At 34.2% G+C, this 24,816-nt stretch overlaps 3 protein-coding genes across 3 annotated transcripts; all 3 read right to left on the bottom strand.

Annotated features, from left to right (window-relative positions):
- Window positions 1–7,524: 7,524 nt before the first annotated feature.
- On the bottom strand, window positions 7,525–12,436 carry LOC128206178 (uncharacterized). The gene is made up of 3 exons (XM_052908483.1): window positions 12,066–12,436; window positions 8,748–8,798; window positions 7,525–8,554 (listed from the first exon to the last, which is right to left on the bottom strand). The coding sequence occupies exons 1-3, from the start codon at window positions 12,244–12,246 to the stop codon at window positions 7,932–7,934; spliced, it is 855 nt and encodes a 284-aa protein (XP_052764443.1). The 5' UTR covers window positions 12,247–12,436; the 3' UTR covers window positions 7,525–7,931.
- Window positions 12,437–18,281: 5,845 nt separating this feature from the next.
- LOC128204839 (NXPE family member 2-like) lies at window positions 18,282–18,935 on the bottom strand. The gene has a single exon (XM_052906247.1). It carries the CDS (start codon window positions 18,933–18,935, stop codon window positions 18,282–18,284), a length of 654 nt encoding a protein of 217 aa, XP_052762207.1.
- A 2,869-nt stretch (window positions 18,936–21,804) lies between these two features.
- On the bottom strand, window positions 21,805–24,303 carry LOC128204838 (NXPE family member 3-like). The gene is made up of 4 exons (XM_052906246.1): window positions 24,154–24,303; window positions 23,375–23,644; window positions 22,596–22,816; window positions 21,805–21,811 (listed from the first exon to the last, which is right to left on the bottom strand). Exons 1-4 carry the CDS (start codon window positions 24,301–24,303, stop codon window positions 21,805–21,807), a joined length of 648 nt encoding a protein of 215 aa, XP_052762206.1.
- Window positions 24,304–24,816: the final 513 nt, after the last annotated feature.

The following is a 24,816-nucleotide window of genomic DNA, read 5'->3' as shown; positions in this document are numbered from 1 at the left end:
TATACTTTCCGACTCCTTTAAAATGTTTTTAGACCAAAGCGGAAAACTCCCAAGAAATATCAATGTCAGTAAAAAGATAAGAAATGTTAATACCTTTTTCACAATCGTTTTGTAATCATTACCATTTAAGTTCAAATGGTACGTTGGGTGGACTACCAAAAACTGTTTGCCTAACTGGCCGGTTTGACTTTAAATGGCGATACAAATGCTCAAAAGGCTATTATACAATCAATGAATCATATAACTAACGACTATAACCGCTATACTCGTACAACAGCGTAAATATCCGAACTAACATAAATAGATGGATCTTAATGTGCAATTTGAATGCGATAGATAACACAATGTTCGAACTAGATACCTCGTTGTCACGCAAACATACTTAAGTAACGACATTATTTCGGAAATTGTTCTGTTGATATGTGATTTTTCATGCAAGATCTATTTGTGATAGCGAATAACAATTGCCTGTGTTGCTTTATTGGGCAGTTTTAGCGTTTACAGCCGAGATAAGGCCATGCAGCTTCCGTGGAACATAAGAGCATGCAAATTGCGATATTTTATTACGGCGATCAGCAATTTGTTTTCCAACACACAACCGCATGGTTTCAATTACGTAGCAAGACGAAAATCGTGTTTATACCATAATCTTTACCCTAATACAGATGAGTTAAAGGCCTAGTTTAAGGAATGTTTGGTATGATAATCCCCTGCTGTGCATCTCCTGTTAAATGCATTGGTGTCACAATTGGGGCCAATTTGTATTAACAACAATATTTGCATGAAGATATCAAAGAAAAAAAATGGCGTGAGACATTCACCAGGAACACTTTTAATTTTAAAGGCGGGAGAGCCGGATTGTTTATTCATTTCATACATTCCTTTTATTTCAGAACTGCGGTCATTTATGCTTAAAATATGACGCAATTTGGGGTAAAACGCGGTCAAAATTGTAAATGACAAAAGGCGATAAGTGCTGAATTTTAAGCGCCACATTTGTTTGTTTGTACTGTTATAAACAAACAGGAAAAAATAAACAAATCTTACATTTCAGAAGTAAGCGTTTTGAAAACTTTGATTTATCGCATGACTTAATTTTCGCCTGTGACCTGGCTTGATTACGTCACATATATTAAACTGAAATATATAAAGGTGTTCGACAAATAATTACATATGTTTGATATCATACAATTGGAATATTCATTTTTTAAACAAAAACAAAACAATTACAATCTTAAACTCTGAAATACATTGATAGAACTAAACTCATTGAGAAATGAATAAAGAATCTGGGTAAAGGAAATTAATTAGATGGTGCCTGAGAAACTAAACACTTGTTGGCCTAATTCTCAATCATTTGGCAGCTTATCATATATATACATCAACTTACAAAGAAGGGATAACATATTTGAAAGAGGCGCTTTTGTTAAAGAAGTTTACCTTTATCTGATTCGTCTTCCAAATTCGAAGCAAATTTGTGTATTCAAGATCAAAAGATACATATATATATATACAAAAAGTACATTATTTTGTAAGACCAGCTAAATGAATACGGCAAAAACCGCATATGTACTTTTTGCATCGTTTTGACATTTACGCTGAATGGATACTCACGGTTATTTTTACAAGGACAACCGATTCATCCGAATCATTTTTTTACTGACTTCTTTTTTAAACAAATATTCTTGCCAGAACTGGAAAGTTCACCTATTAATACCATTGTTATATTTACCGAATTCTAAAAACAGTGCATTACAATGGACCGACTATCTCTGGTGTTCTGTTAATTGCTACCAGCCGCACATTGGCAAGTGCTATGAGTAAAACATGTTTTGCAGATTTTTTCTTAAATGACAAATGCTTTGACAAATGTTAGGTCGAATTAGAAAATAATATTAAGAGACATACTCACTTTTACACTCTTCAGTAGGATTTTATTAAGAATCAGTGTTGCTCAAGAATCCTCAAATTAAAATTGCACATTTTTTGTCTCCGACATTGATATTCCCAGAACATTTGTTTAAGTACTCAGAAACTTCAAAATACTCAAACTAACGAAACATGAATTATAAATAAATTTTACATTAAAAATAACAATTTGAAAAACTATCTTTGGTGAATTTTAGAAAAAAAAGAATCGATTAATATTTGTTTCCAACAAGCTATCAAAACATATGATCTAATCAATTATTCGTACTTCTAATACTTTGAATGCGTTATTTTTTAACGTTTTCAAAATGACAATGGTTGCTCAGATGAAACAAATACCTTGTACACAAAGTTTAACCGTCTTGAAAATGCTTTTCCGCATGTTTCAGAAATAATTATGTCAACAGAAGATGAGTAAATTCTTGAAATATTTGTGATTTTAATCATATACAGTAAAGGTATTGCTCTTCAAATTGCATTTTTACAATGAAATTAGGATTTGGGGTTTGAATCTTTAGTCTTGAGTCTCAAATTCAGATTTAAGACGTTAAATAGTAAATATTGAGGGAAGCTGAGCCTGGCAAAAGATTCTATTCTGCATAGTATGGCAGTAAATCATACCGATCCATCGGCATTGAGGCTCACGTATAGGTTAAGCAATTTTAATGAGGGTGCGGTTTGTTTGTGTTTGTGTTTTTGTATACTGTGTATTTTTTGTCTTTGTATTTTAGTGTTTGTATTTGTGTGTGTGTGTGTGTGTGTGTGTGTGTGTGCGTGCGTGCGTGCGTGCGTGCTTGCGTGCGTGCGTGCGTGATGCGGATATGTTTCTGTCTCTAGTTCATTGCCGTCTGGGCCTTTGCCTTGTGCCCCTAAAAAGGATTAATTTTTGAATGTTCGATTTATGGGCTTGTCCCTGCAGTTTTCATTGTAGTATCTATGTACTGAATAAATTTACCTTCGGATTAACACTCTAATCCGCTTCAAGTCCCAATTCTTCAGTATGTGGTTTGTGTTTTCAAGTAAAATTGTAATTTCGTGCAGGTATACATTTCGCACTAGAATTTGGGCCAGAATGTGGTCAATCAATTTTGACCGACTTCTATATTTCATAGAATTGTCTATGCGTTCGTTCTGTAATGTAAAACTTATTGGCAATAATTGGTAGGCCACGTTATTACACCATTGTAAGACAATCATATATATATAAGTTTCATGCAAAGTCACAGGGCAGGTCGAACTGTAATGGTTGGAAAACAACAAAACACGTGGTATGTAAAACAAAATCCATGTGTTATTACATGATAAAGTTATGTCTAAATATATTCCCGTAAACATTATTCCAGGCAAAATACTTACAATGACGGATGGACTTACGTTCTAGCCATATGATTGGTCACCAAATTGCTAAGCTATGCGTGGATGCATCCAAAGTTTGACATACGATTGTTAAATTCAATGAATTATTTTAATTGGCTGATACAAAGGCAGAGACAAGCAATTCGCACATGATTGGCGTCCAACTGTTGTCCATATATTAGTTTTATCTTTATCAATCCACTAAAACATCTCCAACATATTAAGACCTGAACACATTACGGGGAATCACTTTTCCCGATCATATTTAATCATTAAAGATACCTGTCTGATCCACCGAGCACGTGTGAATGAGATAATAGGTCTGTATTGAATAAGACACCAGATGGTCTTGACATGTTATATCACCCTTGGTTGGCAATCTAACTCTCAACAGCATATCTTACAATGTCTATCAGTAATTGCTAGGCGCTATTTAGAATGCATCAAATACATAAGGCGTCAGTATATAAACTGTGAATTATGAATTAGTTCGGTGACCTTTTTGCAAGTATTTTCTCTAATGTATAAACGTTATAAACGATATATTTTCAATCCTAAATACAGAATAACATTGATATCATATTAACATACAAAGCACACAATTAGAACATTCAACTAAACACTAAACATAACTAAGGCTTTAATTAAAGGGCCAGCAGTCACAAAACTAGAGTCACACAGATTATGTATAATTCTTTTAAAGGTAAATAATTGGAAGTGTACAGTCGTAAGTCATTGTACAAATGTTATTTTCCATATATATATATGCATGTTTTCAGACCATCGTTGCCTGTGTTTCTAGCTTATTTATCCAAAGGATGGATAAACTGAGTTTCAGGAAACCCGAACTGAAAACGTGAAATCGTGAAAACAATACCTGAATTGTGATTTCCGATTATAGAGAACAGCATTCTTATTATGCGTAATGTTGTTTGCAGTTATTTAACTAAACTAATTCAAGGAGTAGCTGTTATGTTCTTTCATAAAATTAGTATGGAGAAAATGTTTCGTTCATGTTTGCTCAAACCATTCTATATCCGAAATAAAATGCTAGGAAACGGCCTGTAATAAGCAACATGTTTAACATAACAGTCATAAAATAAATAACTAGATAAAACAACAAACTGGTGAAATAATCAATTCAAAATGAAAAAAGAGTGTTATTGTTTTTCGTTTGTTTGTTATTTGGGGGGGGGGGGGTTTAAAAAGTGATATAGCAATTTATATACGTGGTGCAGAAGCCCTATATGCTCGTCAAGACAAATGGAAGGCTATGGTTTTGATGGTTCATCGTTCTGTCATCGGGAAATAGCCTACTAACATTCTAGTTTTAGTATTTGCGGATAACAAAATGTTAATTAGTGGTCTCTAACCTTTAATCTGAATATATAGACATGTTATGGCATAAACACAAGAATAAATTTCAGTTTAGTGTGCATTATTCGCCGATAAGTCACGGAATTTCACTGGATATTTTTTTCTACGCTGTTAGCGTTTTCATTTCAACAATAAAGTACTATCACATATTTGCATCAATGTGTACAATGATGCGACCATTTTCCTTCATTCTCAGTGAAAGATTCTTTGACAGGTATATTTTTGTAAATAAGATGGTCATGCACGACAACACTGACGATATAAAACATTTTAGACATTGACACTACAGAACAAAGCTACATTACTTTGGTAATGATATTTAAAATTTATTACAATAGCTTCAGAAAGAAATGGAAATACATGTAGATTGAAAATGCACGTTTGCTTAAGTGCATTTAATCTCATTAATAAATGCATTTTAAACGGTTAGATATATTTTACACACATATTTCAAAGTACAGTGTCCGAAATGTTTCCATCATTTAAAACCCATGTGTACATAAATCCTCATGATAATGTTTGTGTTTAAACTTCTGATCGATAAATTACATTACAATAACCTGTATATGTATGTTTGTTTTGAGGGCATGACAAATGATGCTTTATATCTTATGGAATAACTACTCATATAACCTAATTTATTCCATTACTTTTTAGAAATTTGCAACCATAGATATTTAGTTTGAGTACGGTGATACGGTTTTTGAGTTATAACAATATGTCACACTTTAGTCATTTCTAATTATTTTCTATCGCTGTAATGGAACTTACTACTTTAAAACTAAATTTCGCAAATCCGTCCCCATGCTTCAATTGTGATCTTATATTTCGCCTATATGACATTCGAGTATCATTATGCGTCTGTGATGCAGGCTTAATACCCGTTTCTGCCATATTACATGAAACATGATAATAAATTATATTTTCCTTATTGATAGTTATCCTCCTTGTATTTCCATAACTAATGAATAAATGATACATCCATTTAAACAGACCACTGCATTGAAGGAGGATTTTAAACTCACACAAACCGAAAAAATAAATTGACACAGTCTTGCAAATGGATTTATTGCAAGCGGTGTCTGTTTTACTAATTTTGCAAGGTTTAGCATGAAGAAAGTTGTACTACCTGGCATCACAGACATGTAGCGCCAACGATATTCGTACGGCAGTGTTGCTGAACCGAGAAACCCAGACAACCCTTTGGGAGATGAAATTGAAGGTGGAACGGCAGCTGCAAAGTAAACTTTATATCATGGCCATCATCTTCAACCATGTTTTTTGCATCATCACCATTCTGTTTTTCACGCATTTTTGCCACACTAAATCATTTTATTATTCGCAAACGTATTTTTATCATTGAAATTGAAAAATGATTTACTGAAATCAATATTATTTAAACCTAGGATAATTATATATTGTAAATTTTGTACTATGAGGAAATAATTCTACACAGAAATGTAAGTTTGTTTGGGATCTTTAACTTCATGCTTTATCACTAGGATTTTTCCTTTAGCCTGTTAATGATGGAAAGAGTTGTAACAAAACTCGGTAATAATACATCATTCTCTATGTGAGTATGAAGGATAATATATCAAATTGAATTGCAATACGTAAATTATAAGACGTGCTGGAATAATAATATCTGTCATGTGATCCTGTTCCGGATAGAAAAATCCGACCCGAGGGCACCTGCGTTGCCAGGTAAAGAGGCTTGCCGAGTTACCGGCTACGCAGCGTGCCCGAGGGTTGGATTTTTCTATCCGGAACGGACACACATGATAGATATTTTTTCTGGCAACGCAGGTGCCCTCGGGTCGGATTTTTTTATCCGGAACGGGTACAGATGACAGATATTATTATTCCGGCACGGCTGAATTCACCGGAAATGCCTATCCGGTGTGCTAGAAATATTTATATGGTCTGTGATCCCATTACCGGGAGTATTCTATTATCGTAAAATGTAAAACAATACCAACAGTGTACATATACACGGTCATTTCCGGTACATCTATTGAAATATCGGAATTATGCTTACATAAAGTTTACAATAAAAGATATAAACATGATTGCGTCACAGGGCGTGACCAATCTAGCATGGGGTGTGTCAGATTAATAATATATGTCATGTGTATCCGGTCCGGATAGAGAAATCCTACCCGAGGGCACCTGCGTTGCCAGATAACGAGGCTTTCCTACGGCTCCAGCGTACCTTAAATTATTTATTTATTTTTGGAAAAAACAACAACGCATTTTTGTACATTTCACGTATATAGTATACGTTATATGACGTCATTTATCACGTGGTATACACACACTGGCTACTAGTATTTCGGGTTTACATAAATATATAAATTATCAAATAAAAGTCAAAGGGAAGTGTTATTCTTGCACGGGTTTCAATATTTATTGAGACGTTCATGGTAATTCGCCAGTCAATTGTAACCACGCTCCCAGGTCCGGGGAATAGCGGGGACTTTCGGTCCAGCCAAGCCCGGGTAAAATCGGGGACGAACTGATGGTAAAATCCCCGCCAAATGCCCCCGCACCCCAGGGACCCTAGGTAAGGCCAATTCCCCGTTATATTTGGCTCGAAGACAAAACCAGCGCATTCAGCCGACACTGCGGTGCCACCGGAAAGGTAAAAACACAGCCAATTTCCCCGGCTATCCCCGGTATCCTCCCGGACCTGGGGGGGGGGGAGGGGTGTGGTTACAATTGACTGATGCATAACAGCCATTTTTAAATGGTACTTTACATGTCTCCGAGCTTGTCACATGATTTGACACTTAAGTTACATACAATTTAGTCACGAGGAGAAATGCTGTCACGAGTTGCCAAATTAGCAGATAAGTACGTAAGTAAGTATGTAAGTTGTTTATTATAGTGACATGTGCATAACACAAATAATATTTACAATACTAATATAAATAGTAATAACACCCGGCCCATCGTCAGGTCGTGTTCTAATATTATCATATCGTGTCTTCTCTTCCGTTTTCCTATATACTAGCATGGATTATTAAGACAACGTTAGTTTCAAGAAAAAAGATAGCTTTGTGTATCAGGGCTTTAAAACACATGCATACATGTAAATAAACAGAGAAACGGAGGAGGCGTTTCGTTATGAGCTTCTATCTTGTGTCCCAAGTCATTAAATGAACGTTGGTCAATGTAGAAATAATGGCGAGGAGCTTCTTAATAGTGGGGCATTACAAATATGCTAGAGAGCGCATCAATGTTTACTTGTGTAGTATTATCTATATATCCTATTTGGAACAAACAACACAAGTTATCACCTCGTTTGCAAGATAAGGAGGACATTTTAACGACCCACACTTAATTTCAGCGATGTAAAACAATGCACCATTCTGATTCCTACTGTCGCTTCCTTCAGCTGCCTCAGGAGATCCATCCATACAAACTAACTCCTTGTTCCCCAAATGTCCGTAATAAGACGACATTAAATAGCCAGAGTACTCCTTCTGCCATCCGCTATAGCAGACATTCCTCGCCGGGATCATGACAATGCTTCTTCCAGCAACCCGGCAAACAGCACACGGAACATCGTGGTCATTCAAGGTAGAAAGAATGGTTGTGCCATTTGTCTCATACTCGGCACCGTAGATGTAATTTGCATAACCCGTATTTGATCCTTCACCAACAAATATAGGATCTTTAGGTAGACATATGTAATTACTACTCGCGCCATAATCGTGATAATCGCCACCCCCTGCAAACCCTTCATAAACTAATTCTGTATCATCAGGACACGAGCGTCGGCCCCATCTGGTGTAGATACTGCTGCTTGTAACATTAACAGTTGTTTCAACGACAGCTGTCTTCAGTGTTTCTATTTCTTTCTTCAAGTCTTTCACCGTGTCTGCTATGTCTACAAGGAAAATAATTTGTAATCACCTCTTTCCTTCTTATCACTAGATCAAATTAATTCTTTGACTGTTTGGCTTGTTCCTAATAATCCATTGCATATCAATATCAAAATTGCTGTCATGTTTATATACCAATTACATAGAAACACATACATTATTGTAGATCAAAAGTATTAAGAAAGATGCTTGATTTACCAATTAGTGAATTCAACTGTTCTTGCATCTGTGTAAGCTCTTGTCCCTGGTCTGAAAAATAATACAATATCCATTGATAGAAATTGCAGTCATGGTTTTACTTGTGCCTTCATTTCAATGTTTTGTTTTCTCTAAATCGATATAACGTTCGAAAACAGTATAGCCCCCAATATTAAATGTAATGTTTAATTAGTGTTCACCTGAAGAATACTGTAAACAATGTATATTCGAAATGAAAGAAATTGATTCAATATACAATTTTATGGTAACGCATTTGGCGTTAAACGGTTTTGTGTTTTGGGCACTTATCTATCGCCTCTAAACAGGATATATATTTCATTGAAATATGTATAGATATATAGATACTGTGTACTCCTAAATTCAATATATCCCATTACAAGATCCCATTACGTTAAGCGTCGCTCACAACTATCTGTATTCGTTAACCTTTATACTAAATAAACAAGTAGGTTTAAAAGTAAATAACTGACGAGCATTTTTCAATTATTATCGTTAAAAACTCTTTAGTCTCAAAATATAAATTATCACAGAAGTTCTACCAAACTTTATAGTTAATCTGAGAACATCTGAAACTAATGCTGTTATAACTTGCAGCCCAACCCATTTCTTTTTTTAAATGAGTTGTGTTTATGTTTAATTTGTATGTATATTGATGTTTACAAAAAAGGACAATGAAATATGAATAACCAAGATATTCAAAACCGCATCATGCATGCATCCATCCATCCATCTATCCATCCACATCCATCCATCCATCCATCCATCCACATCCATCCATCCATCCAACGAGCTAAAAATCAACGGACTGACATTCCGTCATTGCATTTTTTGTAAAAAATACGAAATGTCATACCGACGAGTAAATATTATTCTATAGTAGTTCGACAAATATGATACCACATTGCAATTATTATTGCTAACAGCTAAGATGTATCGGTTTGCAAGATTGTCCTGAAGATAAGTTTCAGCATTTGACAGTTTCACGCTCAAATATTAACTACTCCCTTGCGAAGCCAAAATTCCCAGTTAAAGTGACACTCTTATTCAAAATTAATTCATACACATGTAAAACAAACATACTTTTGAGTGATACACCCTCAACTTTTTACTAAATAATGCATTTATCGAAAATATTAATTACTTTTATCAATATTAAAACTGTGTATTTAATAGCTGAAAACGCGAAAATATTAAATAATTGGTGAATGCTAAAAGATTTACTGCGATTTACTATGGTCTCATAAGGTAGCAATTCCGTGCTTTTGCACATTTCTTTTACTAGTAAATTAAACTAGGTATCCCTCATAAGAACCATTGTTTTCGACATTTGTTAACCTTTTTGGTATATTCAAACAATTGTATTAAATGTTAAAATCTTATTTGGGAGTAATGGTGCATATTTAAGAATGCGCCAAAATTTCGCTAATATGTCTTCATCTGTACCTTAAGCATATGCCTTTTTCTAATTTGATCATTAAGTCAAGTGAGTTAAACATGATAATGCATAAAAAATTTAAACAAAATATGCATCAACCAGTTTGTGCGCTTTTATAATTAACATAAATATTTTCAAATTTCGATTAACACAAAATTTTCGAAATAATTATGTAACTAAAAGATCCAAGTTTGTGATTGGTCGATTGTTTTTTTCTATTGCAGATAAACCGACGTTGTTCTTACGTTGTTTCAGCATTGTGAACATACCATTTCAGAGAATAACTTACATATTACCTACCTACCAATTTATGTAAGTATCTATCTATCCATCCATCCATCCATCCATCCATCCATCCATCCATCCATCCATCCATCCATCCATCCATATCCATCCATCCATCCATCCATCCATCCATCCATCCATCCATCTATCTATCTATCTATATCTATATATATATATGTTCATCCATCCGTCCGTCCTTATCCATCCCTCCATATTACTACGTAATTTCATGCCTACGAGTACATAAAAGTTTACAGTAGTTCGATAAAAATGACACCGCACAGCAATTGCTTTCAGACAGCGAATAGGTGTCGAGTTACATGACCATCCTGTAGAAACAGGTATTTTAACAGTTTCACACTTAAATATTAACTACCCCATTGACAAAAGAAACCGAGGATATGCAGCCTGTAATTCGTTTCGCAAGCCTGTAAATGATGGAAAAGAGTTGTAATAAAACACGATAATAATACCCCATTCTTTACAAACCTGTTAGTTTCAAGGGGAATAAATTATAATGAAATGCAATACGTAAACAATAAGAGGAGCTGATATGTTTATATACAAACCGCTACGTAGCGGTTTTATGACTCCTTTTTATATCCTTAAATAAAGTCAGTATACAAATTAAAAAGGGAAGCAGGAAAATAATACTTTCTAAATTAAATAAGAGTAATGAAAGAAAAAATGGAGCGATTTCGACAATTCTCAAAGTACTGCAGAATAAGAAAAATAAGCAAAAAACGCCTTGGTCAAAGGAACATACGAGTTAACTTGACATGTGTTACTAACAAAGACAAAACAATAATGCAAACATTATTATAGTATAATTTCACTCCGGATGCGAAACGAAAAATGCAGATATTTTTAATCTCGATCAACACAACATTAACCGTTAATCGTGAAGTATTTAACACACCGGTATCTAATCAAATTTTGGCATACAAGTTCTTGAATATTTTATTCTTGTTCTGTTTTACTTAAATATATATATATATATATATATATATATATATATATATATATATATATATATATATATATATATATATATATATATATATATATATATATATATATATATATACATATATTATAGATTAATTTCAAGTCAAAGCGTCTTCTTTTTGTCAGATTTTTTTGTACTTGATCACATAAAAACAGATGCTAATGCACCTTGTACTTTTACGTTATCCTTTTTTTGGAGAGAATGATCAAACAAAAACGGGTTCTCAATAAATGATAATATTAGTGAAAACATGCATCAAATCTTTTTTTCAACTTTTATAATTTATGCCAATCTAACATGCGACACATTTAATTCCGCCGAATTGTATTTGACTATAAAAGTATATATTTCAAAGTAAATTGCGAAACATCGGGTTCGATAATTGCAGCCGGTGGAATATATTTTTAATTTTTATAATCTCTTATGCATCTTTTGTGATAATATGTATATAATGTCTGGACTAAAATGTCCTAATCAAACAATTAACAAGTGTCATTCCGCTAAAATTAAAGTTAACTATAAAAATGACATATATCAAAGTAAATTGCGAACTATATAGAAATCTTACTTTGCAGCTGCTGTTCCATGTCCAATTTCATCTCCCGGAGGTTTGTCTGGGTTTCACGGTTCAGCAACACTGCCGTACGAATATCGTTGTCCTTACATGTCTGTGATGCCAGGCAGTACAAGGTTCTACTCGCTAAACCTTGCAAAATTAGTAGAACAAACACCGCTTGTCTTAGATCCATTTTTGAGACTGTGTCAATTATAAGTTTCAGTTGTGTGAATTTTAAACCTTCCTCCAATGCAGTTGTCCGTCGTAAAGCAGAAGAAAGGAGGTATCGTTAGTTCATGAATTATTAATGAGAACGGAATAAGGATAACTATCAATGAGGAAGATGAAATAACCATAAAAGGTGCTTCATGAAAGAAAACTGATACGAATATTAAGCCTATGTCGTGTATGCAGATTTATACCCGGAAGTCATCATAAACGAAATGTAAGATTAAAAGTCAAACGCGGGAACCCTTTTGCTAATACATACTTTTTTGAAATATTGACTTCCATTACAGTTTTAGTAATTGACAAAAATTACTAAAAGTTTTGGCTAAAGCCGTTTCACTCTGCCCAAACCATGCTGTCTCATCACACGCTATGCTTCGTTGTGTACCGTGGGCAACTTGGCTAAGAAAGTCTCGTAATCATTATTAATGAGGCAGTTTCATTGGTTCCGCAAAGTACCTGATGCTTTACAGTTGAAAAATATTCTGGCGAATGCGGAGTTGAACCGGGTCCGCCTTCTCAATACAATAATATTTGGCATAAGTCAAGACCACACGGCCATGGAGGCTACTGACACTGTAAATTTATTGAACCATATTTGATTGTAACAAGCGAATTCATTCGAAGAAGAGTTGTCACTCCTGCCTCATGCATATTCATTAAAAACGAGATTTTGTCAACCAATTGTCCCACGATATGTATGAAGTGTAACGGCAGAAAGTACCGTGGTACATATTTAGATCACCTTCACGTTATATCTCAATCCTAAACCGTCCACAGAGGCTGATCCTGTCGCTGGTCTGTCGATTTATCTGCACTTCCGGTTTGCTGTATCGTTACAGTAGTTTATTGAGCTATGTACACTCCGAGCCGTTTTGTGTTTTTTTTTGCATTTTAATGCATAAGAGAAAGAATTACGTGAGTATGTTTCGGAGAGAATTGTTCCGCTTATAATGGTCGTTTTCTTAAATATGAACTCTGTAAATAGTCCATCGGATGGGTGCAAAGCACAAATGTGCAGAAAACCAGTAAAGAACAAGAAAAATATGTATTTTGTAAGCATGGTAAACAATTTAAACCTTTTTAAAGACAAGCAGATCTGACGAAAATCTTTTTTTATAAGTTTTTCCTCATTTCCATAGCAAAAGAAATGTTTTGGTCTTTCTTCGAATAAGCACTTTTTTCTTATAATCTGATCGTATAACTTTAGAACCATTAACGCGTGTCCTGCAACTGAAGTATACAGTACAAAGTACTTGAACATTGTGAAAATATACAACTCAAGGCATAAAAGTGCCAATGAATTTAGTCTTAACTCGAGACTGCATTTCAATCGGGGCTGCTGTCACCATTGAATGATGTTTAATAAATGCTGATTTTCTCAAAGAAACAAATTGAGATTTAAAATCAAAACAATTTAATAATTAAACAATCTGATCATCCAATGTTTGCCCATATATGCTCAACTTTCTGCTAAAAAGCAGTTCGAGGTAATATGCTTTTCAAAATCAGGAGATTATTGAAACTTCAGAAAGAAAAATATCAGAAATTTTAATCTTTTACTCTAAGAAGTCACCAAAATTGTTATCATAAAAATAGATCTCAAAAAAATAGGCTTATAGTAAATAAGAGACAATTTATCACACGTGAAGCGATGACAGCTATCAAAAGACTGCAATTTGTAAGAGTATTTTTAAAACTATATTATAAAACAACGATTGTAAAGAAAGTTATTTCAATTTAATGCTCAATCATTCTCTTCGACACGATGTTGCGCAAGTGTGGTCTTGTGATGTTGGGGAAACCAGAGTGCCCGGAGAAAACCAACTTGTCCTGCTTGGTGACCACCAACCAAACTTACATAAACCCATGCCGGAGAAGAACCCTGAACACCTTGGGGAGAAGCGTGTCCATTACTTGTACGACGGCCGATTCATAGTCAAACACAACAAAGTGTTACTTGCCTTTCAGTACAGTAATCACTGCAAATCACGTTACCATATATCATATCGGTAAATATTGTAACCTCAATTTTAAATTTAAAACAATGTGTTGACGTCATTGCACCTTTGAATAATGCAACATTGATGAAAACTGTTCAAAGAAAAGAGAATAATACAAAATGAAAAATGTGATAAAATTCATATAGTTGAAATCCTGTGTTGGCAGATATATGTTCGGCTTGTCAGGGGAGATCACTGCGTTGGAGATTCATGATCATCGGAACCCATGGGTTATTGTCCCGCTCATTCTACGCGGTAGTTATGCATTGTAATTTAAAACAAATTTGTATATTGTACTGTAATAAAGGGGCACAATAAATTCGTATATTGTACTGTAATAAAGGGGCACAATAAATTCGTATATTGTACTGTAATAAAGGGGCACAATAAATTCGTATATTGTACTGTAATAAAGGGGCACAATAAATTCGTATATTGTACTGTAATATAGGGGCACAATAAATTCGTATATTGTACTGTAATAAAGGGGCACAATAAATTCGTATATTGTACTGTTATAAAGGGGCACAATAAATTCGTATATTGTACTGTAATAAAGGGGCACAATAAATTCGTATATTGTACTGTAATAAAGGGGCACAATAAATTCGTATATTGTACTGTAATAAAAATGCATTAACATTAATATATTTATTTATCGCATCAACCTATACTGTGCCCTCTTAAACGGTCGAGTGAGAACTTACCAATTTCCCAGACGCGCTTTTATAGCCGATTAATGTCCGTTGTACATCTGATGTACACAATAATAAAATGAAAAATACACAAACAAGCCAAATCGTCGAAAATTAAAAAATTAACGCTGTTTAGGGGCACAAGGCAAGGACCAAAACGACATACACAAATACAAACCTTACTCGAACTGAGAAATAAATGATTACTACTTTCAATAATGTACAAATCAAATAGCATTTCTGTATATTGAAATATGAATGTTTCTAACTAAAATATACATTTATTCAAGTATAGTTCTAAAAGCAAGGATGAAAATGGACGGTTTGGTGGTACGGCGGTCCGGATTTAAGTAATTTTCCGTTCTAATGGCTATTCAATTTTAGACAACAGCTAGAACAAGGACAATGTGTGTTCTTGTTGATTTTTAATAGTTCATCATCAAGTTAATGCTTAGCCCAGTTACAATTTAGAGTATTGAAGATCTATATATATATATATATATATATATATATATATATATATATATATATATATATATATATATATATATATATATATATTCCTGTATCAATGATTTTGATCTTGGCCTCTTCCAAGATATAAAAGGCACAGATGACCAATTTGGTTAATTTTAATCGACTTCAGTGTAAAAACTTCCTATCTGTAGACACGTGATTTTAAGTTACATTGTCAAGTGGTCTGGATGTATGAATACAAACAAAACAAAGGTAGAATTGTAATGTACGTATGGCAATATATTGAGTTCGAAATCCCAGGTCAACACAAAGCAAGAAATAGAAGCCTTGGGTTGGTTGGGACATCGCGAATAGCTGCCATCATAACATCAAAACACCAGACCGAAAAGTTATTGCAACTATTTTTGTTTTGTCTATTGTAAATTTTGCAAACTTAACGGTTATACCTGTCCATACCAAGTTTTTCTTTAGTGAACTGATGTGCGACCTATGTAAGAAACTGGTAATTGAACGTTCAATTGCGAGGCCCCTTGCATCGACTTTTGAAAGCGAAAAATGTATTTTAAGAAATCATTTAGTCATATGCAATGACCCCGAACAAACCGAGTTAAGTATTTATAAATCAATTTTAATAACGCCTATCGACCATTCTCTTATTCATTTTTCTTTTCTTTTTGACATTAAGGAACTAATAATCATTATGTGTATGTAAGGGATAATTGTTTGTTTCACTGTAGGATTTTAGATGAAAGGGAAGTTTCAAAAAATGATTTTAAAATTATTGCTTAAAGTTGGTGTAAAGTATACAATGACTAAATATACATTAAATTACATTAAAGATATGATAATGGATAGTTCGTTTTTAAATGCTTAGCTAAGCGGCTTGTTCAAACTTCCTTCTCAGCCCTGTTGTAATCTTAATTCTGTAAGTATAAATACAGTACATGAAGTTAGACTTGGATGCATACGTTGAGGGTGTATTGTTGTCTCTGCTCGAGGTGTTCGAGGTCTGTCCTCTACGTGTTTAATCTAATACACCCATCCCTGTAAAAGTTAATGGGAAAGGTTATTCACTGGTTAACTAAATATTGTTTTACAATCAAGGTACTGTCAATACCAACATTAAAAAAACATTTAACTTCTTTTATTTATTTATTTTAAATTCCTTTTGGACGTTTGTGAAATGCTGCTTTCTTGGCAAAAACATATTATTTAACGTGTTCATATATATCGAGTACACGTTGAAAGAGGTAAATTTTAATGATATATCTAAATATGCATAGCGCAAGGTGTTGTCAAACTAATTTAACATTATACATAAAAGCAATATGTTCGCCTCATAAATGGTTATGTATTAACGTTATGTAACCATATGCATCCAGCTGTTCAATATCATAACGGTGTAATAATGGCCGAAAATACATTAGCGTTCAAGCGACATTTGAGTACCAAGAGTTATGGTTAAAAAGTGAAGCTAACAGACGTGGTGCACGCTTGCGATGACTAGACGGTTTGAAGCCGGGTTTCGCTCGATCAAATGCAGCACTAATAGTTAAAAGCTTTATTATTTTGAAACGAAGAAGTTCAATGATGACTTTTTATAATTATATGTATATGAGCGATTGTAAATTTTATTTATTTGCTTTAATTAAGGACTCGATTAAACATGCAATTGCGTAGCGAACTTAAGGACGTAAAAGAATTCTGAAAATTAACCTAGCTTTGTGGCACAAAGCAATAAAAAACACTAAAAAGACACTATTCTGACGTGTATGATGCAGAAACTTTCGGCCGCAAACATAACGATATCTATATTGTTTAAGTACAGGGCCATCCAATGCAAATTAATGTTATTTTATTTACATCTGAACTTCAATCATTATTTCAAATGTTCGTTTTTTCTTAGATTATGGAGGGGAATTTAAACAAAACTTGTAAAAATGTATATAAATTAACTCATGTTTGTTCAAAATTACACAGATATACATACATTTTCACACATACAATTTGTCAAAAGATTTATACAGATGTGTGTTGATACGTAAACACTCTATATACGAACTCGTAACTAGTGCATACTTTTTAAATATTATATAAAAGAAAAGCAGTTCGCGTCGTAATTTAACCAAGAAGTTGTTGTTTCAACCATCGGAACGACAAACCAGGTATTATAAGACATCAAATAAAATATGGCAGCGTGTCTAAAACTAACCATCATTTTTTCAAAACATAATTCGCCACTATTTTTTTCTTGAGTAAAACCGTATCGGGCAATTATGATATGGCGCTATGATAATATTTATGCGATAAGCTACAGAAACAAGCTCATTAGCAAAACGTTTAAACATAAACCCGGTTTAATGGCACTGGGTAAACGCCAAAGACATAGAACATAAAATCACAAACAAGAAACATGGAAGAACAGCACAAAACTCCACAAGCAGCACAGTACATACATACTATATATAAAAAACTAGTTATGTTTATCAAGGCTTGTTAGGTACAACCTTGGAACGGTCAGTAAAACTTTGAAAACAACGTTCTTTAATGCAACTTCGATAAAACAGAACATAAATATGTGTAAAAAACACCTCCCTGTAACATGCTGTAACACTTGAATTATGAATATGCAAAAAGAAACTGTTGGATGTTAAAACACTTCATTAATAAGCAAGAAAGGGTAAGCTTTTACTTTGTAAAACAACACATTCCTATAACATGTTGTAATACTTGAATCATAAATATTCAAAAGGAAACTGTTGGATGTTAAAACACTTCATTCATAAGCAAGAAAGGGTAAGCTTTTACTTGTATAAACACTTCACTTATGAACAAGCAAAAGTAAGCATTTGACTGACCATTGCCCAGACTATGTACTCCTCAGGATGATTGTATTCCGTTTGTTGAGCATCAGTTGCATCTCTGTTATTCAGGTAATAAACCTTGTCATGAAGTTCAATGAATTCTTCATACAATATATTAGCATACACAAGACCGAACATATCATTCCATCTTGGATTGGGTGGACTGTTCTTGAACGAATGGGGCCCTTTAATAAGGACTTTCGCAATTGGGTTCCGTGTTAATAATCGTTTAACTGCGTCACGTATGGTTTGTATCTTTATTCTAAAAACATTTGGATGAAATGGAATGTTGTGGCAAAATACATGTACGACGACGATGGCATTTTCATTTCCCTCAATGTCGTCTATGTATCGTGCTATCGATTTTAACGTGTATTTGATTTTATCGAATCCATCTCCGACGAAAAACGGTTGACTGTGGGGATACCATACGATGGTTAGGTTACTGATTCGATTTGTGCACTCGGTAGGCTTGTGCCATTTGTCGTTCGTCCAAGCTTCCGTTGAAATGCTGCAGTTGAATCTTTTCTGCAGGTCAATAGAAAACCATTGTCGTAGGGTAGAATCCCCGAGTAGATAGATAGTTTTGTTTTGAATGCACCGCTCCATTTCCATCTGTGTCAACACTACAATTGGAAAAGCAGAAGATAGTCATGATATTTACAATTATAAAATTTAAACTACAGGGACAAACCCAGATGTCAAACTTTCAAAAACAAAACCTGTTCAGAAGCATAAGCCAAGGAACCAAATGGCATTTATTTCGAAACACAAACGTATAAACACTACATACACAATTACAAACAGAACATACAGACTTCTCATACCGCTTTACCGATAAATCACGGGGTTACCGCCTTGAAACGGTCAGTTCACAAGTTCACAGGAACACGATCCTACTGCGGGGTTAAACTTGTTTCTACGGCATAGTCATATCAATGTGGGCAATACCATAAAACTTATCAACACTGCTTATTATGCTATAGTTTTTTTGCTCCAAATATGTTAAAAGTGAACTTGTTATTATGCAATAAAACAAAATAAACTTGACGAGAAAGAATTATTCAACATAAACATTTTCTATTGGTTTCATTTTATAGTCCTCCGTAATATTGTCTAGTATCACAATTATTGTCTGGGGGGATTGAAAACTTTCTCTTTTACAGCCAAATAAAGAAGAGTTTTGTTTGACAATCTCGCCGACGTAAACAATATTATTAGTTACTAAATGGTATTTTTCAGGATATTAACATGTCCCTCTTAGTATCAACAAGCACATTTTCCACCATGTTCAAATATATATCAATTTTACATCTTTATCGGACCTTCCCACCGTGTCTGCCAGCACCAAATGACCACCGTTCTTCTATAAGCTTTTGTCATTCTAAAACTGTTCTTATTTTATTATCATAATCTCACATCTACCTTCACAAATTGTCTGTAAACGATGTTATTATAAACATTGTTTGAATTTCATCTTTACTAGGCCTTTTTAATCTCATTCTGTGCATTATCCGTCAGTTTTTATACAATTCTCCACGTTTTGTTTTAATTAAGGAAAGGTAATTGTTTTATTTGTGTATGTAAATTTCGCTTTGTTTATAATAAATATTTGTTTAAATTGGTGTTCATCATGAGTGTTCGTAATTTGGGTTTTGTTTGTATTTTATACACGGTTATTTATCTGTATGTATCTGTAGAGAATGCTCGTCAGCATTTGACGAGCATGAAAAACAAGTAGAAGACACATTTATTATCTCATACCGGAACCATTTCAATCAATTCTAGGTTTCGTTCAAAATCATAATACAAAAATGTAGTTACATTTCTAAAACATAGCAGTCTCAGTCTGATTACTGTGTATTGACAGTAATGACTTCCGCTAGGACTTTAGCTTTTTTGAATGGTGCTGCATTCTTCTGTCCTTACGGAGACGAGCAGGTGCACTCTTCTGCTTTCATAGAATTAAAACCTTAAATATGCCAAACATTTATTATGTTCTTCTAAAGACTTATGATATAATAATGAACTCAAACACACTTTACACATTTAGCAAGAAAACCCTTCAATCAATTCAATTAATCACAATTCCTTATATTTTATGTTAAATTTATAACGTTCTTAACAGCCCAATACAATGCATCATTTTTTCACTCATCAAAACCTGGCTGTGGTCCTACATCTATCAATGACCCCAGCACGAAATTAAAATTTTCTTTAAGCGACGAGTAGAATAACAATTATCTTACCCGGACAATGAAGAGGGATCCATTGCCATTTTAAAAAATATCCACTTGGTCTGTCATGTGACCACAATTTTCGCAAACTCAGGTCTGTACACGGACGATCAGGAGGAGCCAAAAAGCAACCGCTTGGTCCGACTACCTCAACGTACAGGGGCGACCCGATTTGCTGTCTTCCTCTGCAAAATCAGTCGGGCGCATTAGTTTTACATATTTCATCCGACATATATATAAAGACAATCGCATTGCAATTACATCTTATACAAGTATGTACATGATTTATAGAAACTTATTAAAACGATATATAATATAATGTTTCTCTCCGAAAGGTTGTATTTACAAAGGGTGGAATCACAATGTTTCTGTATAAAATAATGTAGCTAAATGCACTGTATGTCGAATATAGACAGTCAACAGACGTCTCTTTCCGGAGAAGTAGGAAGTGCAAATTAAAGATTGACTTTAAAAAAAAACTGTTTAAAAATTGAAACTGTAGTACTATTCTAAGTATGTTCATAATGTTCATTACACGCTCATACAGTAAAAGGCGAAAAGGATAAATTATAAGAGCGAAAAGCGTAGTGTCAAAATCGCTCAGTTATCAGAGGCCTTTCGGAGCTGGTAACTTTTAGAATCGACAGAAAATGGTGTGACGAATGAATGAAACCCTGGCATCATACCGTCATACATTATGTACAGGAGACATAATGTGTGACAATTTCGTTGTGAAAACATATCAATCAAATTAAAAATAGTAATGGACCTAATATAGATCATTGCGGAACTCCAGCCTCAAGCAAGACACAACTAGACTTAGAGCCGTAAAGAGCTTCACGTTTAATGCGATTATTACAGAACCATGATAGTAATTTGATTCATACACAAGATATTGTAAGATGATAAGCAGACCTTATGCAATTCGGTATCAAAGGCTTTGTTGATGTCAAATTAAAATTCATTTCAGAGGCTCTGTTCAACAACTGTGCATAAATATAAACCATTAAGCATACAACATGTATGTGTTATGTAATTATATGCGTGTATTTTATGCATATCAATCATATGAATCACCAGTCATCCGAAGTTAACATCTTATGTGAGTAAAAAGACTAATGACCACCATAACTTTAAATAAAGATATTCGGTTTGGCATGCTGCAAAAACAATCTAACAATCATGGTTATTTACGGGGCATTGATCAAGTGTAAAAACCAGGACAAAACGGTGGTCAAATATATTTACTAGCAACTACAATGACAAATATACAAATTGAAAATTACATGGAAAAGCCCAGTATTCAAACATTCAAAAACTTAACCTTGTTTTGAGGCACAAAGCAAGGGCCCAAATGGCCTTATACACAAATACAAACACAACAATCAGAGACCACACACGCATCAAAATCAGTGTGTGTATACCACGGGATAATTTGCGTCATAAATGCTACGTCGGAAGGCATCATTTTGCTTCGAATGAAGACCTTAAACAAAGATAACTTCACTATTTATCCGCCAATTTAAATAAAACATAGCGCAGTCTATGCCGCTTACGGATCTCTGCCTTCGGTCTTTTACCAAAGTTTGATTGAGAGTTTTGTTTCTGAAAACACTTCGACAAACCTTTTCTCGATACGGCCGTCTGACGTCGCACTTTCGAAACTTTATTTTGGAAACAGGTTTGGCGAAGTGTTTGATGAAACTAATCATCTTATCAAACTCCGGTAATGAAAGGAATGCGGGGCTCTTTAAGCAACACAGACTGCGCTTTTTTCATTTAAAATGCTGTAGTTAAACAAAAGTTATTTTTGTTTTAAGTCTTAATTTTAAGCAAAATGTTGCCTTCCGACATAGTATATATGACATAGTTTATCACAGGGTATACAAACACTGAAAATAGCTGTGAAAATAAATGATGGGATAACCGCCTTGGAACTGTCAGTGAAATACGAGTTAACTGGAACATGAGTTGGTCACAATAATGTACACACCTTTGAAATAATTCATATTCAACTTTTGAAAGTGGTAGGTTATACCCAACGCCGCTGGATGCTAGATATTCCCAATCGTTACAAAGGAGATTAATGTTGCCTGGTCTTCCACAATACCAAGGTATACCAGAGTTAAGATATGTGAAATTACAGACGGAGGAATAGTTCATGCGCCTCATTAGGTGTATATGGTTTGGATGACAAAAGTGTTCTTCTTCTGTGTTCCCATTTTTGAACAGCGCTTTTATTCCGTGTGTAGACAAGATCTGCGAAGTAAGAAGGAGTTAGGTGTTAGCTACGGGAGGTGGACAAAATCCCCCTGGACAAAATCCCTCCCGATCATTTCTGTATAGGTGGACATACCCCCCCCCCCCGATCATTTTTTTTTAATGCGAACATAATCACTCCCATCATTTTTACAAAGCGGATATAATCAAAAATTAGTTGGAGGGATTTTGTCCGGGGGGATTTTGTCCTACACTCGTTAGCTACATGGTTATTGTTAGTTATTTATTTAATAGTTGTTACGATGTTTACTCTACGTAATAACGCAATGGAAACAACAGGGATATGTCTTACAATCATCAATTGACAATGAGCTAGTTTAAATACACAACCACTTGTATTAACAAAAATTTGAATTCCGTATGTAGAATAGTTCGAATAACGATATGAGTGATAGTAAGGAAACCCATGTCTAAAGTCGGCATACCATTCCAATTCCAGTGTCTCAACAAAGTTGGTATTAAGAATAGAGCCACTGCATGTCTGACTAATGATTTACTTCGTGTGGAAATTAGATCAAGTTACGAGCTAGTACTTACCTCATTTCTAAGCCGATAATCCGCAACAATTACTTCCTTTGGAAATACTAGAATACCGACCACTTCAACTTGCCCTTCCCAAAGCAATCTCACAGAGCATGTGTACGTTCCATCTCTGTTGTCTATTGTATTATAAGCCACCGAAGATGTCGTATTATCTCGGCTTCTCACTATTATTTGTACAAAATCTCCTCCATTCGTCTTTCGAACTCCTCCATAAGTGACAAGTGTGACACTAACTTCTATGACTTCGCCAAGCTCAAAACGATCCTTCCAATCTGCTAAGAAACATAAATACAGAATTATTAGCAAAATGTTCAATTATTGTTTTCAGATGATTATATAACATGTATTCGCGAATTTTAAACCTCTCGATAGACTTAATAGACTGTGACAAGTACCGAACACGAAATGTGATAGTTGATTGTGAATTGATTTTTGATCATTGAAAGTGTTTTGTGTATATCACTAATATCCTAAATGAGAATGTGATAGTTTATTATACTAATATCCTACATGTATATTGGAAAGTTGATTGTGAACTTCATTGATAGTGTTTTGAGTATATCACAAATACCTTACGTGACATGGTGATAATCGATTGGGACGGATCAGCAACTTCAACATTTGTATAACAAGGTCCCTCGTCCATAGCTTCATTTTCAGTCAAGAGGTATTTAAACGGTAAGGCTAATCGTCCATGTTCTTCGTCTGTAAGTTTCGAGGCGTAAGGTATTTCTTTATCTCTGAAAATTTAGTTAGGAAATTATAAGATCAACATTTTTTTCAGCTTTAGGAACTCGCTCAAAGATTTTATGTTGGCGAAATGGATATTGATCCGTTATGTTAGTTTGTTTTGACGAAAAGCCAACAGAATCATACAGATAATCGACTATGAACAGAACAGAATATTGTAAAACCCGTTCCATTTTTAAATTTTAACGTATTGTGGGTTTATTACTAGCTTTTATAGCCAACAAAGAATACTACTTTTTCTCTCTTCTCTACCTTTGACAGACATTTTCAGTGCATACAATACACAAGTAGTATATATAACTTGTTCATATATTCATAGCACGTCCATATCAATGTGTGTGTATACCACGTGACAAATTGCGTCATAAATGCAACGTCGAAATGCAACATTTTGCTTCGTATGAAGACTTTATAAACAAAGATAACTTCACTCTTCCTTCATCATTTTAAATGAAACATAGCGCAGTCTATGCCGCTTACGGAGCCCCGCCTTCGGTCTTTTACCAGAATTTGATTGAGAGTTTAGTTTCTTAAAACACTTCGACAAACCTTTTCACAAAACGGCCGTGACGGAACACTGTCAAAACATTATTTTCGAAACAGGTTTGTAAAAATGTTTGATGAAACTAATCACCTTTTTATACTCCGGTAATAAAACAAAGGCGGGGCTCTTTAAGCTGTTGAGT

This window comes from Mya arenaria, chromosome 10 (genome assembly GCF_026914265.1).
Source record: "Mya arenaria isolate MELC-2E11 chromosome 10, ASM2691426v1".
In the NCBI taxonomy this organism is placed as follows: Eukaryota; Metazoa; Mollusca; class Bivalvia; order Myida; family Myidae; genus Mya; species Mya arenaria.
The sequence above is the reverse complement of the archived record's forward strand: the minus strand, read 5'-3'. Positions and strand labels throughout refer to the sequence as shown.

What these genes read in the sequence shown, in the direction of transcription:
- LOC128206178 (XM_052908483.1), bottom strand. Translation starts at nt 12,246, where the DNA reads ATGGATCTAAGACAAGCGGTGTTTGTTCTACTAATTTTGCAAGGTTTA. An exon ending in CATGGAACAGCAGCTGCAAA is followed by an intron (nt 8,799 to 12,065) that starts GTAAGATTTCTA and finishes ATTATTTTTCAG; the next exon opens with ACCAGGGACAAGAGCTTACA. An exon ending in ACAGTTGAATTCACTAATTG is followed by an intron (nt 8,555 to 8,747) that starts GTAAATCAAGCA and finishes TTTTCCTTGTAG; the next exon opens with ACATAGCAGACACGGTGAAA.
- LOC128204839 (XM_052906247.1), bottom strand. Translation starts at nt 18,935, where the DNA reads ATGGAAATGGAGCGGTGCATTCAAAACAAAACTATCTATCTACTCGGG.
- LOC128204838 (XM_052906246.1), bottom strand. Translation starts at nt 24,303, where the DNA reads ATGGAACGGGTTTTACAATATTCTGTTCTGTTCATAGTCGATTATCTG. An exon ending in TTCCTAAAGCTGAAAAAAAT is followed by an intron (nt 23,645 to 24,153) that starts GTTGATCTTATA and finishes GCAGATTGGAAG; the next exon opens with GATCGTTTTGAGCTTGGCGA. An exon ending in ATTATCGGCTTAGAAATGAG is followed by an intron (nt 22,817 to 23,374) that starts GTAAGTACTAGC and finishes CTTACTTCGCAG; the next exon opens with ATCTTGTCTACACACGGAAT.